The 12,722-nt window shown below is 48.1% G+C and overlaps 1 protein-coding gene across 1 annotated transcript; it reads left to right on the forward strand.

The window, feature by feature from the left end:
- The first annotated feature begins 1,006 nt into the window (after positions 1-1,006).
- Positions 1,007-10,727, forward strand: LOC120991064 (UV-stimulated scaffold protein A-like). The gene is given in 8 exon segments (XM_040419958.1): positions 1,007-1,086; positions 3,422-3,529; positions 4,488-4,818; positions 5,365-5,446; positions 5,449-5,484; positions 7,275-7,595; positions 7,791-7,900; positions 10,497-10,727. Coding segments are annotated over 7 exon segments (1,209 nt in total). The 5' UTR covers positions 1,007-1,086; positions 3,422-3,431.
- Positions 10,728-12,722: the final 1,995 nt, after the last annotated feature.

A 12,722-nucleotide genomic window follows, 5' to 3' on the forward strand; every position in this document is an offset into this window, starting at 1 on the left:
TTTATGTTTCACCCGAAGTCGATTTGCATAAGGGCTCATGCACATGAACGTATATTCATTTCGTTTTTTTTTTGCGGACCATATACGGAACCATTCATTTCGAATGGGTCCGCAAAAAAAACGGAAGTTACTCCGTGTGCATTCTGTTTCTGTATGTCCGTATTTCCGTCTGCAAAAAAATAGAACATGTCCTATTATTGTCCGCATTATGGACAAGGATAGGGACTGTTCTATCAGGGGCCAGCTGCTCCTTTCCGCAAAATACGGAATGCGTATTTTTTGTGGATCCGTTTTTTTTGCGGACCGCAAAATACATACGGTCGTGTGCAAGAGGCCTAATACTTCGTTCTAATACTGTACGGAGCAGGGGCTCCGTACAGTATTAGAATGTATTGGCTCCGATGAGCCGGAGGTATTACTTTGCGAAGTCTCGCGAGAACTTCATAAATCAATTTCTACTGTAAAAAAAGTGTTTCCCGAACTTGGGGTCGGTTCCCAGGGCCACTTGGAATCGAACCAGAGTTCGGATAATGGGTTTTTTAACAGTAAAAATTGATTCTGAAGTAATAACTTCGGCTCACCGGAGCCAATACATTCTAATACCGTACGGCGCGCTCTCTCCGTAAAGTATTAGAACGAAGTTTTATGCGAATCGACTTCGGATGTACACAAGCCCTCATATAGCTATGTGAACGGAAAAAATAAAAAAGTTATGGCTCTGGGAAGGCAGGGAGTAAAAAACCAAAAGGATTTGTCCTGAAGGGGATCGTTTACTACTGCACATAAGGACAGCAGCCCTTCTCATTGGTCACCATGGGAAACGTTTCCAGTTTTGTCTGCGGCAGTTTTATAAATAAAGTTGTGATGGATTTCATTCGATTGGCCACCTGCGCTCATTACAGGGCCATAATGTGTATGTATCGCCATGACGACACGTAACCACACCCACCTGAAATGGACGCCGCCGCGGCTGCCGCTACCAGCGTGATGACGTCGGTGTTTACAGCGGAATGGGCGTGGCCAGGCAGTACGCTGTTTGCTGTGGGTGAAGTCCGGGCAGGATTCCGTCCAGTGAGCCGCGGGCAGGTACGTGGGCAATGCGGCTTGTGTCTGCTAATGTGTATGGCGCTCTATATGCAGGGCGGCTGTGCTGTGCTGGAAGCTGCAGTGTGGAGGCCTCTATATTGTATAGGGTCATATCCTGATAATAGTATAATAACACACAATAAGCTATGATGGTGTCAGGTGACTGCGGCCGCCGTACTGTCGCAGGTTGTAGATATGGACAGACGCCGTACATCCCTCCTCTTCATGGTGCCGTTACTCTTTCATACTTTCTGGAAATGTATGGATACATCCGTTGGAATCTGTCATCAGTTTTGACCACGCTGAACTGCTGATAGCACCGAGGTGGGGAGAGCAGGACAAGCATACATGTAGTAGATCCTTTCTCATCAGGAGCAGTGTGAATATGAAGTTTTATTCTGCCAGGTCCAGAATAGAACTTCATATTCACACCTCTCCTGATGAGAATAGCTCCACAAAGGGTATGCTTGTCCTCCTCTCCCCAGCCCCGTCGCTTTAAACCCCTTCCACCATGAGTTTATCCTGTTAACCCCTCATTTGCCATAGTCAATTGTGTATTTGTGACCATAACATCTAAGGGGTTGTTATCCGGTAATTAGGATTAATGACCAATCCTCAGGATAGGTCATCATTATCAGATCAGCAGGGACTCCGACACTCGGGACCCCCACCAATCAGCTGTTAGAAGAGGCGCGGCCTGTTCCAAGGCCATGTGACGTCACCATACATCGGTCCCCCCTCCCGATGTGATAACGGTGACCTATTCTGAGGATAGGTTTCCATTATCTTTACCTGGATAACCCCTTTAACCAGAGCGCTTTCCCCGCGACTAGCCATTGGGTTGCTGTGGCAGCCTCAGGCCTTTTGAAGGCTCCTAGGCCTGCCATAGTGAAGTTCCTGTTAGGCTCTGCCTGTGGCAGGAACGTAGTGAATCTCCCATAGACTGCGGCGGTAAATCATTGCAGTCTATGGGAGAAGAAGCGATCAGACGATCACATGTTAAAGTTCCCCGGGGGGGGGGGGGGGGGATGGTCCTAAAAAAAAAAAAAAATTAATTTAAAATATATAAAAATACAAATCACCCCCTTTCCACGTTTTTAAAATGGACAATAATAAAAGTAAGGGTCGTTATTATCGCCGCATAACAAAAGGTCTGAACTATAAAAGAATTTCTCCCGTGCGGTGAACGACGTAACGGAAGAAAAAAGTTGGCGGCTTCAGCGCTCAAAAAAATTGGACAATAAGGGATGTCATAAACGCTCCAAAATGGCGTTTACAAAAAGCGCAGAGTTGCGGCTCTGGAGACGTAAAAAAAAAGTTACCGGGTCAAAATATGGCGATAAAAAAAAAAAAAAAAAGACTTTAGATTTTATTATTTTAAAAGTATTAAAACACCATAAAAACGATATAAACGTGGTATCGCTGTCATCGGACTGACCCGGAGAGCACAGGTCAGTTTAACCCCATAGTGGACGCTGTAAAAAGCGAAAACCCATAAAACTATGACGGAATTGCGTTCTTTTTTTCAGTTCCGCCCCATATTTTCCGCTTCCCACTATCAAATGTCGCCATGAGAAAGTACAACTTGTCCTGTAAAAAAAAAATCGCCTGTGGGTATTTTCTCTGCACGTGCAGAATCCGCAGCCTTTCTGATACATGTGCATTTAACCCTTCAGACGTACGTAGAATGGGTCCGCATCTGTTCCGCAATTATCCGGAACGGGTGCGGACCCATTAATTCTCTATGGGGCCGGAAGAGATGCGGAGAGCACACTATGTGCTCTCCGCATCCGTATTTCCGGGGGGCGCGTCCCCGATCTTGCGGTCCGCGGCTCTGCAAGAAAATAGAATAGGCATTTCTATGGGGGGGTGCCGGCCGGGTGTATTGCGGATCCGCAATGCTCTACGGACGTATGCAGTGATCTGGTGCATGCGCCGAGGACTCGCATTCTGCGCGCGCTCCGGTCCTTATCTAGAAAAGCCCCTGGATCCCGAGGATAGGTCATCAGTATTAAAAGCCCGTAGAGCCCCTTTAATGATGGTGTATCTAATCTCCGACAGGATATGGGCGCCCGGTTTTTCCGGTTTTATAAACCCGCCCTATATGACGGCACATGGGTGTAACGGAGCAGGGGAACGCCCGCTCTCAGCTCCGGCTCTTACACTCATTGCCAAGTGAATGTTACCCTAAAATGGCAAAGACGCTAAATTCTGCAGGGTGTGGTCGGGGTTCTATACTGGAAAACGGGGGGTCCCGCTCTGGGGAACGGGGGGCCATTGTATAACTTTCAGTATAGACAGCGAGGACTGAGACGTATCTTGTATCTCTCCTCAGACATGTGAGGATGGAGCCGACGCTGGAGGAGCTGGTGGAGTCGCTGACGACATCCGGGGAGCCTCAACTTAACCCCGAAAAGCTCAAGCAGCTCAAGAAGATTTGCAGGTAGGTGTTCTGCCGGAAATAACCTGGGGCTGCATGACGGGGCATCATAACCTCTCGGCTGTACGGCGGTGTCACGTGGAGGGGGCAGTGACGCCTCGCACCCCCGGCTCTTCTGCAGTAGCTAGAATGACAGCTCTGTCCTATGTGCGCGGTGGACGGAGCTGCTCATCCTGCGCTGCCCCCATGGAAGTCATTGTAACCAGCTGCGTCCACTACATATGGTGGGCAGAGCAGTGCGGTTCCAGTAAGGGTGCAAACCCCAACCAATCCAGGGGCAATCTGGGACATTGATGGCCTATCGCTAGGATATGCATTCAATGTCACATAGGTCGGTGTAGGACCCACCTCTGGGACGCGCTCCTATCTAGAGAACGGGACCACTGTAGTGAAGGGAAACACACCGCGCCTGCATGACGTGCCCTCCATCACCATGGGCGTGTACACTGGAGGGCACACTGTGCAAGCGCGGCCACCTCCTATTCACCGCTGTCATGCTGGTCATAGCCGGAGGGTGACCACATATTCGCAGCTGCCCTCTGTTCAGTTTGGGAGCCCTGTTCTGGAGATAGGAGTGGGACCCGCACCTATGTGACATTGATGGCATACCCTAGCGATAAGCCGTCAGTGTCCCAGCTGGGAATACCCCCTTTAATTCCAGCAGCATGTGTGCCGTTAAGCGGATAGAATTGGAGGTAACATTGGAGTAGGATGACGTTATAAACCGCAGCTAGTACCCCTTGCTGAGGGCATGGGCACGGCTCCTGCGCCAGTATTGCTACATCGCATTGCAGTAGGGACGTCATACATGAAGGGTTTAGCTGTAATGGTTGCCATAAGCAGCTATCAGAATTGGGAGCGCAGCTCTGAAGTTACTCATCATGTTAAGTAGAATAATTCAGCCTTCTTCATGTACCCCTGTGTGAAGGCCGCACAGCTAACACTTCCATTCGCTTCTCAGGTCTTCAGATGCACATATCAGACACGTCTACCACCTACTGATGACCCAGCTGAACCAGGAGCATGCCGAGATCCGCCTGTCCGCCTTCCAGATCGTCGGCGAGCTGTTCAGTCGGTCGCACTTGTTCAGGACGCTGCTGATCTCCAACTTTCAGGAGTTTTTGGAGCTGACTGTGGAGACGGATCTTGACCAGCCACTGCCTCCTCCCAAGGAAGTGGCACAGAAACTGAAGATTTTGGCCATTAAGACTGTACAAGAATGGCATGAGAAGTTTGGGGAAGCCTACAAGAAGCTGTCCTTGGGATACCACTTTCTGAAAAAGAACAAAAAGGTAGCCGCGCCTGGATGGTTTGACGCCTTAAAGGGGTCGTCTCACTTCAGTAAATGGCATTTATCATGTAGAGGAAGTCAATACAAGGCACTTCCTAATGTATTGTGATTGTCCATATTGCCTCCTTTGGTGGCTGGGTTCATATTTTTCCATCATAGTATACACTGCTCACTTCCATGGTTATGACCACCCTGAAATCCATCAATAGTGGTCGTGCTTGTACACCTTAAGAAAAAGCACCATCCTATGTGTGCCCCCCACAGGCCTGGCCACCAAATAGGCCTGCACTTTTTCCCATAGTGTGCAAGCATGACCACCATGGATGATGACCACTGGCATCAGATGGAAGCAAGTGCGATAGCACTGCAGGATCGGACCCCATAGTCCGAGGGCACATTGCTCTGCCTGGGCGCTGTAGACACAATACGGCGGGGGATTTTTTAATAGTAGACGTTTATTGTTTCATTTCTTTGCATTATTGGAGAATTTTTTTGTACAGAGCGTCCTCCGTGTCTGAGCATCTGGTTTACATTGTGGACATTTCAGGTGGACTTCCAGGACGTGAGGTCCAGGACGGTAGCCGAGAGAAAAAGAGAAGAGGAAAAGCAGAAACGCTTAGAAAATGTCTATAAGAGAAAGCCAAGAGAGCACAGACTGAAATGGAAGGTGAGCGCGTGGCAGAGTCTTCCCCCCTATAGATTGTATTTGTTCTTTAAAGGGGTTGTCCAGTAAGGAAGAATTATTATTATTATTTTTTTACTAAAGGGCTCAGAGTGAGTTAAAGGGGTTGTGTCACTTCAGCAGATGTCATTTATCATGTGGAGAGAGTTAATACAAGGCACTTACTAATGTAATGTGATTGTCCATATTGCTTCCTTTTTTTATCACATGATACACTGCTCGTTTCCATGGTTACGACCACCCTGCAATCCAGCAGAGGTGGTCGTGCTTGCACACTATAGAAAAAAAGCACCAGCCTATGTGCGCTCCCACAGTCCTGGCCACTAGAGAGGCTGGCACTTTTTCCTATAGTCTGCAAGCATGTCCACCACTGATGGATTGCAGGGCGGTCATAACCATGGAAACGAGCAGTGTATAATGCGATGGAAAGGAAGCAATATGGACAATCGCAATACATTAGTAAGTGCCTTGTGTTAACTCTCTCTACATGATAAATGTCACTTACTGAAGTGACACAACCTCTTGAAAGAAAAATAAAATAAAGAAGCGCTGCTCACCTCACTGATCCTTTCCTCCGCCGCTCCTGATGCTTGCAGGGTCTCTGCTTCCTGGTCCTGTCTCCACACCCAGGAAATGCCAAGAGATTTCTGTTAAGGTCGGGTCAGAAGGACAGAAAAAGAAAAAAAAAGGATCCGTTATTCTGAGCATCAGTTCTGATCACTTTGCGTCACTTCCCTCAGAGATCAGTTATTTGTGACGGGAAAAAAAGTCCTTCATATAGAACTTTTTCTCTGTTAAAAAATAACTTGTCTCGGATGCAACTGACACAAACTGATCATAACTGATGTTTTTTGTCGTCGTCCCCCTCCCCCGCCCCTTTTCTTTGAATCAGGAGAACGGAGCGTAAGGCGGGTCATTTCTGCAGCCGGTGATCGGCTCAGCAGCATCTTCTGTCATTTCATGTGTGTCTAAATGGGACCAGGAAGCAGAGATCAGTGGGTTCCTGGAAAGCATAGGAATCGATGAGGTGAGCATCGATTCTATTTATTTATTTTTAATATAAAGATTATTCCCATCTTGGACATTGATGCAACATGGCTAGGATATGCCCACAATGTCATATAGGTGTTGGTGCCACCTCTGGGACCCATTCTTATCACTGCACTGCGCATGCGCGACTTGCTCTCCATTCACTACTGTGGGACTTCCAAAAATAGCCAGCTATTTTCGGAAAACCCATTGCGGTGAACAGAGCAAGTTGCTCAAATGTGGCCGCCCCCCCCCATTAAGTGCCAGAAATAGCCAAGCCAGCGCTCTGCTAATTTCCTAACTGCTGTAGTAGTCAGTGGAGGGTGGCCACACGGGCACAGCTGCTCATCCTTCACTTCAGTTGGCCCGTTTTGGAGATATACGCGGAACCCTCCCCTACTGTATGTGGCATTGATGGAATATCTTAGCGGCAATGGCTTAGATGGGAATACTCGTTTAACACATCCTGAGCCCTTTACAAAAAAAAAAAAAAAGGGTGAGAATTCCTTTAACCCTTTTAAGGGACAGTTCCTTTAACCCCTTAAAGGTGTATTTTCACCTTAGCCGATGGGAATACTTGTTGTAAGTGGTGGCTGGGGTTATGGAAGCAGCTGTACTATACTGTTTCCAGGAAATAAGGAAAGTCTGGGCAAAAACTGTACCGCTTGCATTGCGACACGCGCCGCGCTTTCTGCCCCTCCGCAGTAACGTACAGTAATACATGGGCTTCTGTTTCCTTTCTTTAGAAATGCTCGAGGACATCCAGTCCTGCCTCACAGAGATGGAGAACTGCTTCAGCTTGCTGCTGCCAGATCCTGAACAGTTCAGCCTGGTGAATGATGAAAAAGATGGCGACGTGACGAAAAACAATGCGCCTGACGACGAGCAACCGTGCTGCAGCAAGGACCTGCCCAGACTAACTGTACCCAGCACCAGCCATGGACCTGAAGCCGAGGAAAGCTCCTCCGACGAGTCTGACAACGGCTTTGAACCTGTGGAAGAGTCTTTTATCAGAGAACACGGTCTGGGGTCTCACTCATACGCACTGGACATCGAAATATCAACAGGTGACTCTTGGGTGCAGCTTTGTGGGACGAGGGGCAATGTTAGTACAGCTGATAATGTGTCTGTGACCTGGGGAGGGAGGGGGGATGCAGCTGCAGTTTTTCTTATTCTCTGTCTGTGCGCACCATGCTGGGAGAGGGAGCCGAAGTGGGGGGGACGAGAGAGAAAACAAGCATTTACTTGACCTTTTCTCATAGATATGAAAGTAAACGAAAATGAAGATAATACAGACGTTCTGAACAGCCTAACGGATGCCTGGAAGATGGCAAAGAACAAGTACTGGCCTGCCGTTCAGTCCTGGATTCAGGTACCAGTTGGTGTTGTGTCGTATCCTTTAGGCCTCATCAGAGGCGGCTCTAGACTTTGTGAGGCCTTAGGCGAAACTCGAACATGAGGCCCCCACAAAGATCTTTGGGATGCTCGTGATCTCCCGTACGGCGCCCCGGCTCAGTCCTCAAGAAATGAGATGTGTCAACCACTGCACGGAGCGGTGGTGTGGTCAACACTCCCCCTCCATGTATCTCTATGGAAGGTTTGGCGATACACAAGTGTTGTTTCTGCGGCTCTCCCATAGATACATGGAGGGGGAGTGTTGACCACCGCTCCGGGCACAAGGAGATCCGGAGTACCATATAGGAGATCGTGGGGGATCCCATCGAGCGATCGCCACCCCCCCCCCCCCCCCCCCCCCCTCCCCCTCGATCAGACACTTATCTCCAATCTCCTTTGGATAGGGGATTTATTTTCCTATACCAGAGTACACCTTTAATATGCAGTGACATCACAGTAAAGGGTTAATATGCACAGTGACAACACAGTTCAGGGCTTATATTTGCAGCGCATATTAACACTTAGCATTAACCCTGGCTATTCTGAGATGTCACAGTGCATATTAACCCTGTACTGTGATGTCACATTGCATATTAACCCTGGCTGTACTGTATGTGACATCACTGTGCCTACTAACCCTGTACTGTGACTAACAGTACAGGGTTAACATGCATGCACAGTGGGTGACATCACAGTGATGTCACATAAAGTACAGCCAGGGTTAATATGCAATGTGACATCACAGTACAGGGTTAATATGCACTGTGACATCTCAGAATAGCCAGGGTTAATGCTAAGTGTTAATATGCGCTGCAAATATAAGCCCTGTACTGTGTTGTCACTGTGCATATTAACCCTGTACTGTGATGTCACTCACTGTGCATGTTAACCCTGTACTGTTAGTCACAGTACAGGGTTAATAGGCACAGTGATGTCACATACAGTACAGCCAGGGTTAATATGCAATTTGACATCACAGTACAGGGTTAACATGCACAGTGAGTGACATCACAGTACAGGGTATACACAGTGATGTCACAGTCAGAATTAAGCAGCTGCATGCTTGCAGCACATAGTACAGGGCAGGGGCTTAAGTAAAAAAATGGCACAATACTGGCACCAGTAACACCAGTAAGTTATTATCATCAGACCCTAAGGTAAGAGGTTCCCAGTATAGCTAGCCAGGGGGGGGGGGGATGGGCACAGCAGCAAGCAGGACACACACCTTGGTCTTCGGGCGCCGGCAGCAGTCAGACAGGGACACTGAGGTGAGGCAGGGCCCTGGCTCCTTCTCCCCTGTGGCTGCGCAGCGCTCTGAGGGCGGGTCTGGCGTTGCGTTCAGTCAGAAGACGTGCCTGTGCGGCGGCACGCTCCGAGCCCTCATCCCCAGCAGCCACTGCTCTCTTAAAGAGAGTGCAGAGGGGCTCAGAGCGGCCGGATCGCGGCGGCTCAGTCTTATTTAGTCCACTTAGCACTGCGCAGGGCCCAGGCCACCCAGAAGCCAATAAAATTGTGTTTGCAGCGTTGTCTGGTGCAGGTGGGAGCCAGAGCGAGGCCCCTACCAGCGCGAGGCCCCTACCAGCACGAGGCCTTAGGCGGCGGCCTAAGTGGCCTAATGGAAGAGCCGCCTCTGGGCCTCATGCACACTGCCGTTGTTTTGGTCCGCATCCAAGCTGCAGTTTTGGCGGCTTGGATGCGGACCCATTCACTTCAATGGGGCCGCTAATGATGCTGACAGCACTCCGTGTGCTGTCTGCATTCGTTTGCTCCGTTCCGTGGTCCGCAAAAAAATAAATAACCTGTCCTATTCTTGTCCCTGTTTTGCGGACAAGAATAGGCAGTTATATTAAAGGCTGTTTGCGCCGTTCCGCACACGGACGCCATCCGTGTTTTGCGGATCCGCAATTTGCTGACGGCAAAACACTCAACGGTCGTGTGCATGAGGCCTTACTCTGTGTTCCTTACAGAGGAGCTGCCCTCTTTCCTGACCTCAAATTTAGCAAATGTATTCCCTAGGAAATAATATTTTGTTAGAACTCTGCAGTGTGATGTTCCTCTGTTATTCCTCCTGGTAGTATATGACTAAAATGTCTACTGGGCGTTGCCATTCAGCTTTATCCCTATACACTGACATTGGCAGCACGTATCAGAATGTGTATGGCCAGGGGGGAAAGTAACATCCAGTTTTCAGTTTATATCGTACATTTACAGGTGGAATAACAGGGGAACAGCATAATATTCAATAAATGTGCTTAAGAATGTTTTTTTTTTTTTTTATAAATTGAAGAGACATCAGGTCCGGTATTGTAGCCAAAAACATGGCTGTTTTTTCGGAACTACCGTACCGCTTGTGTTCTATACAGCTCAGCGTAACCATGACATTGGTTATTAATGAGTTAAAATTCACCAACTGGCCATTTCCAATGAACAGCCAAGAATTCCTGAACGCTCGGCTATCCGTGCGAAGTGTACCTAAAGTATTTTGTTGGACCCCTCGCCCCATGCGGCGGCTTTATCTGTCCACTTATCCAGACGCTGCTTCTTCTTCTAACTTTCTGAATTCTATTCTGAAGATTTTCACGAAGGCCGGAGTAAGTGGCGACAGCCTGAAACGTGCCATCGACGTGAAGAAGAAACTAGAAGCCGTGATGAAGAAGCACAAGGAGATGAATGTCGAGTGCAAGACCCAGGGCAGAGAGATGGTGAGTAACGGGCGGCCTCCCGGACTGACCCTCCTCAGCCTCCGTAGCAGCGTGCTATCAGCGCTGCGCATGGTGTGTAAGGATAGTGCCGAGGGCCCCTGAAAATCAATGCAATAGAATAATAATAAAATAAATATGAAATAATTAATAGCAATATAAAAATACTTCTCAGTAGTAGTAAGGCAGAGCCGCTGGACTTGTCTTTTATTCTTGGAGACATTTCGCTAGTCATCTCCTTGGCTTTTTCCATTAGAATGAATAGTACAAGAAACCTCCAGCATTCAATACTGGTGACTCATGCTTCAGTCATGGAGATGAAGTGCTGATGACTGGATCTATTGGGTGTGTTTTAAAGGGGTTCTCCACTTTTCCTATATTGGTGACCTACCCTAAGGGGGCGCCTCTCCATTGTTTAACCCAATGTGTGCCTTGATCATAGCAGGTTGCAGTAGACGGTGATAAAGCAGGGATTCAAGCTATGCCAAGGCTGCACAACCATTCCTGGGCCACGGGGTCAGAGTGAATCCAGTGCCAAGGGCCACAGTGCTACTTCAATCTAAAATATTGAATGCATTTCAGATTAATATGACCTAAATATCTGATAGCTGCCGGTCGCACTTCCAGGAACCCCACCATAAGGAAGGAGGTCGTGCATGCAAGTGGCTTTCTTGGTTGTAGTTTATGGGAGCTGCTGAAACAGCCGATGAAGGCCTTGTGGTATTGAGCTGCCATACAGCCTCATGTGCATGGGATTGAACTCTGTTTTATAGATGAGAGGTGGGGCTTAAAGGGGTTGTATTTATTATCCTCACGACAGGTCATCAGTATCTGACCGGTGGGAGTCCGACACCCTGTACCCGCGCCGATCAGCTGTTTGAAGAGGAGACAGCGTTCCAAGCGAGCGTTGCTTCCTCTTCAATGCACTGCTCGTCGTCGGTGCAGTGTAATGACGAGTACTTGTAATTACACTGCACCTCTGAGACAACAGAAGAGGAAGTAGCGCTCACATGGAGCACTGCCTCCCCTTCAAACGGCTGATTAGTGGGAGTCCCTGGTGTCGCACCCCCCCGCCAATCAGATATTGATGACCTGTGCTCCGACTGCACAACCCCTTTAACTCTCTTTTTGTGCTACTGCAGACTAGGGTTGTCACAATACCAAAATTTTGATTCGATTTCGATGCCATATAAAAGTATTGCGATACTCGATACCATTCGATACCACGCAAAAAAAACACCCAAAAAACTGCGTGCATACCGCATTTTATGGAATGTCCGGCTCATAATCGAACAGTCCGATCCTATTTTTCGGGGGGGACAAGGTGACAAAAAAATGGCGAATCGCTCAGTTTTTTTTTTTTTTTATGTTACGGCCTTTTCACCGCATAGGAGATTTTTTAAATATTTTAATAGTTTGGGCATTTTAGACGTGGCGATATGTTTAATTATTTATTGTATATATATATATTATATATGTAAAATTGTGAAAGGGGGTGATTTATACTTTACTTAACATTTTGGTGTTTTGTTTTTTTTTGTTTTTTTTAACTTTTTATTTAAAAACGATTTCCCCCCTTAGGGGCTAGAACCTGGGATCTTTTCATCCCTTGTCCTATTCACCCTGATAGAGCTCTATTAGGGTGAATAGGACTTTACATTCTCCCTGCTGCTCTGTGCTTTGTGCACAGAGCAGCAGGGAGGTTACCATGGCAGCCAGGGCTTCAGTAGTGTCCTGGCTGCCATGGTAACCGATCAGAGCCCCAGGATTACATAGAAGGGGAGGGGTTGCGGCCACTGCGCTACCAATGAAGATAAGTAATCTATTAATACAGGAGGCGGGTGCCTATTAATGATTACTTATCTTCATTGGTAGCGCAGTGGCCACAGCCTCCCTTCTTTCTCCCGTCAATGGTGGCAGCGGCAGCAGCACTAGGGGGAGGGAGAGACTGCTTCCTTTTCCACTGCGCTGCTGAGGGAACATGGAGTGCGCTGAGAGCAGCGTGCGCCATGTTCTCTGATACTACGCTGCACAGCCTAGTATCGGTAAATGTCAAATCCCGGTATCGAATCGATACGGTACAAAAGTATAGATAATTCG

The sequence above is a fragment of the Bufo bufo genome, chromosome 2, assembly GCF_905171765.1.
Source record: "Bufo bufo chromosome 2, aBufBuf1.1, whole genome shotgun sequence".
Taxonomy (NCBI): domain Eukaryota; kingdom Metazoa; phylum Chordata; class Amphibia; order Anura; family Bufonidae; genus Bufo; species Bufo bufo.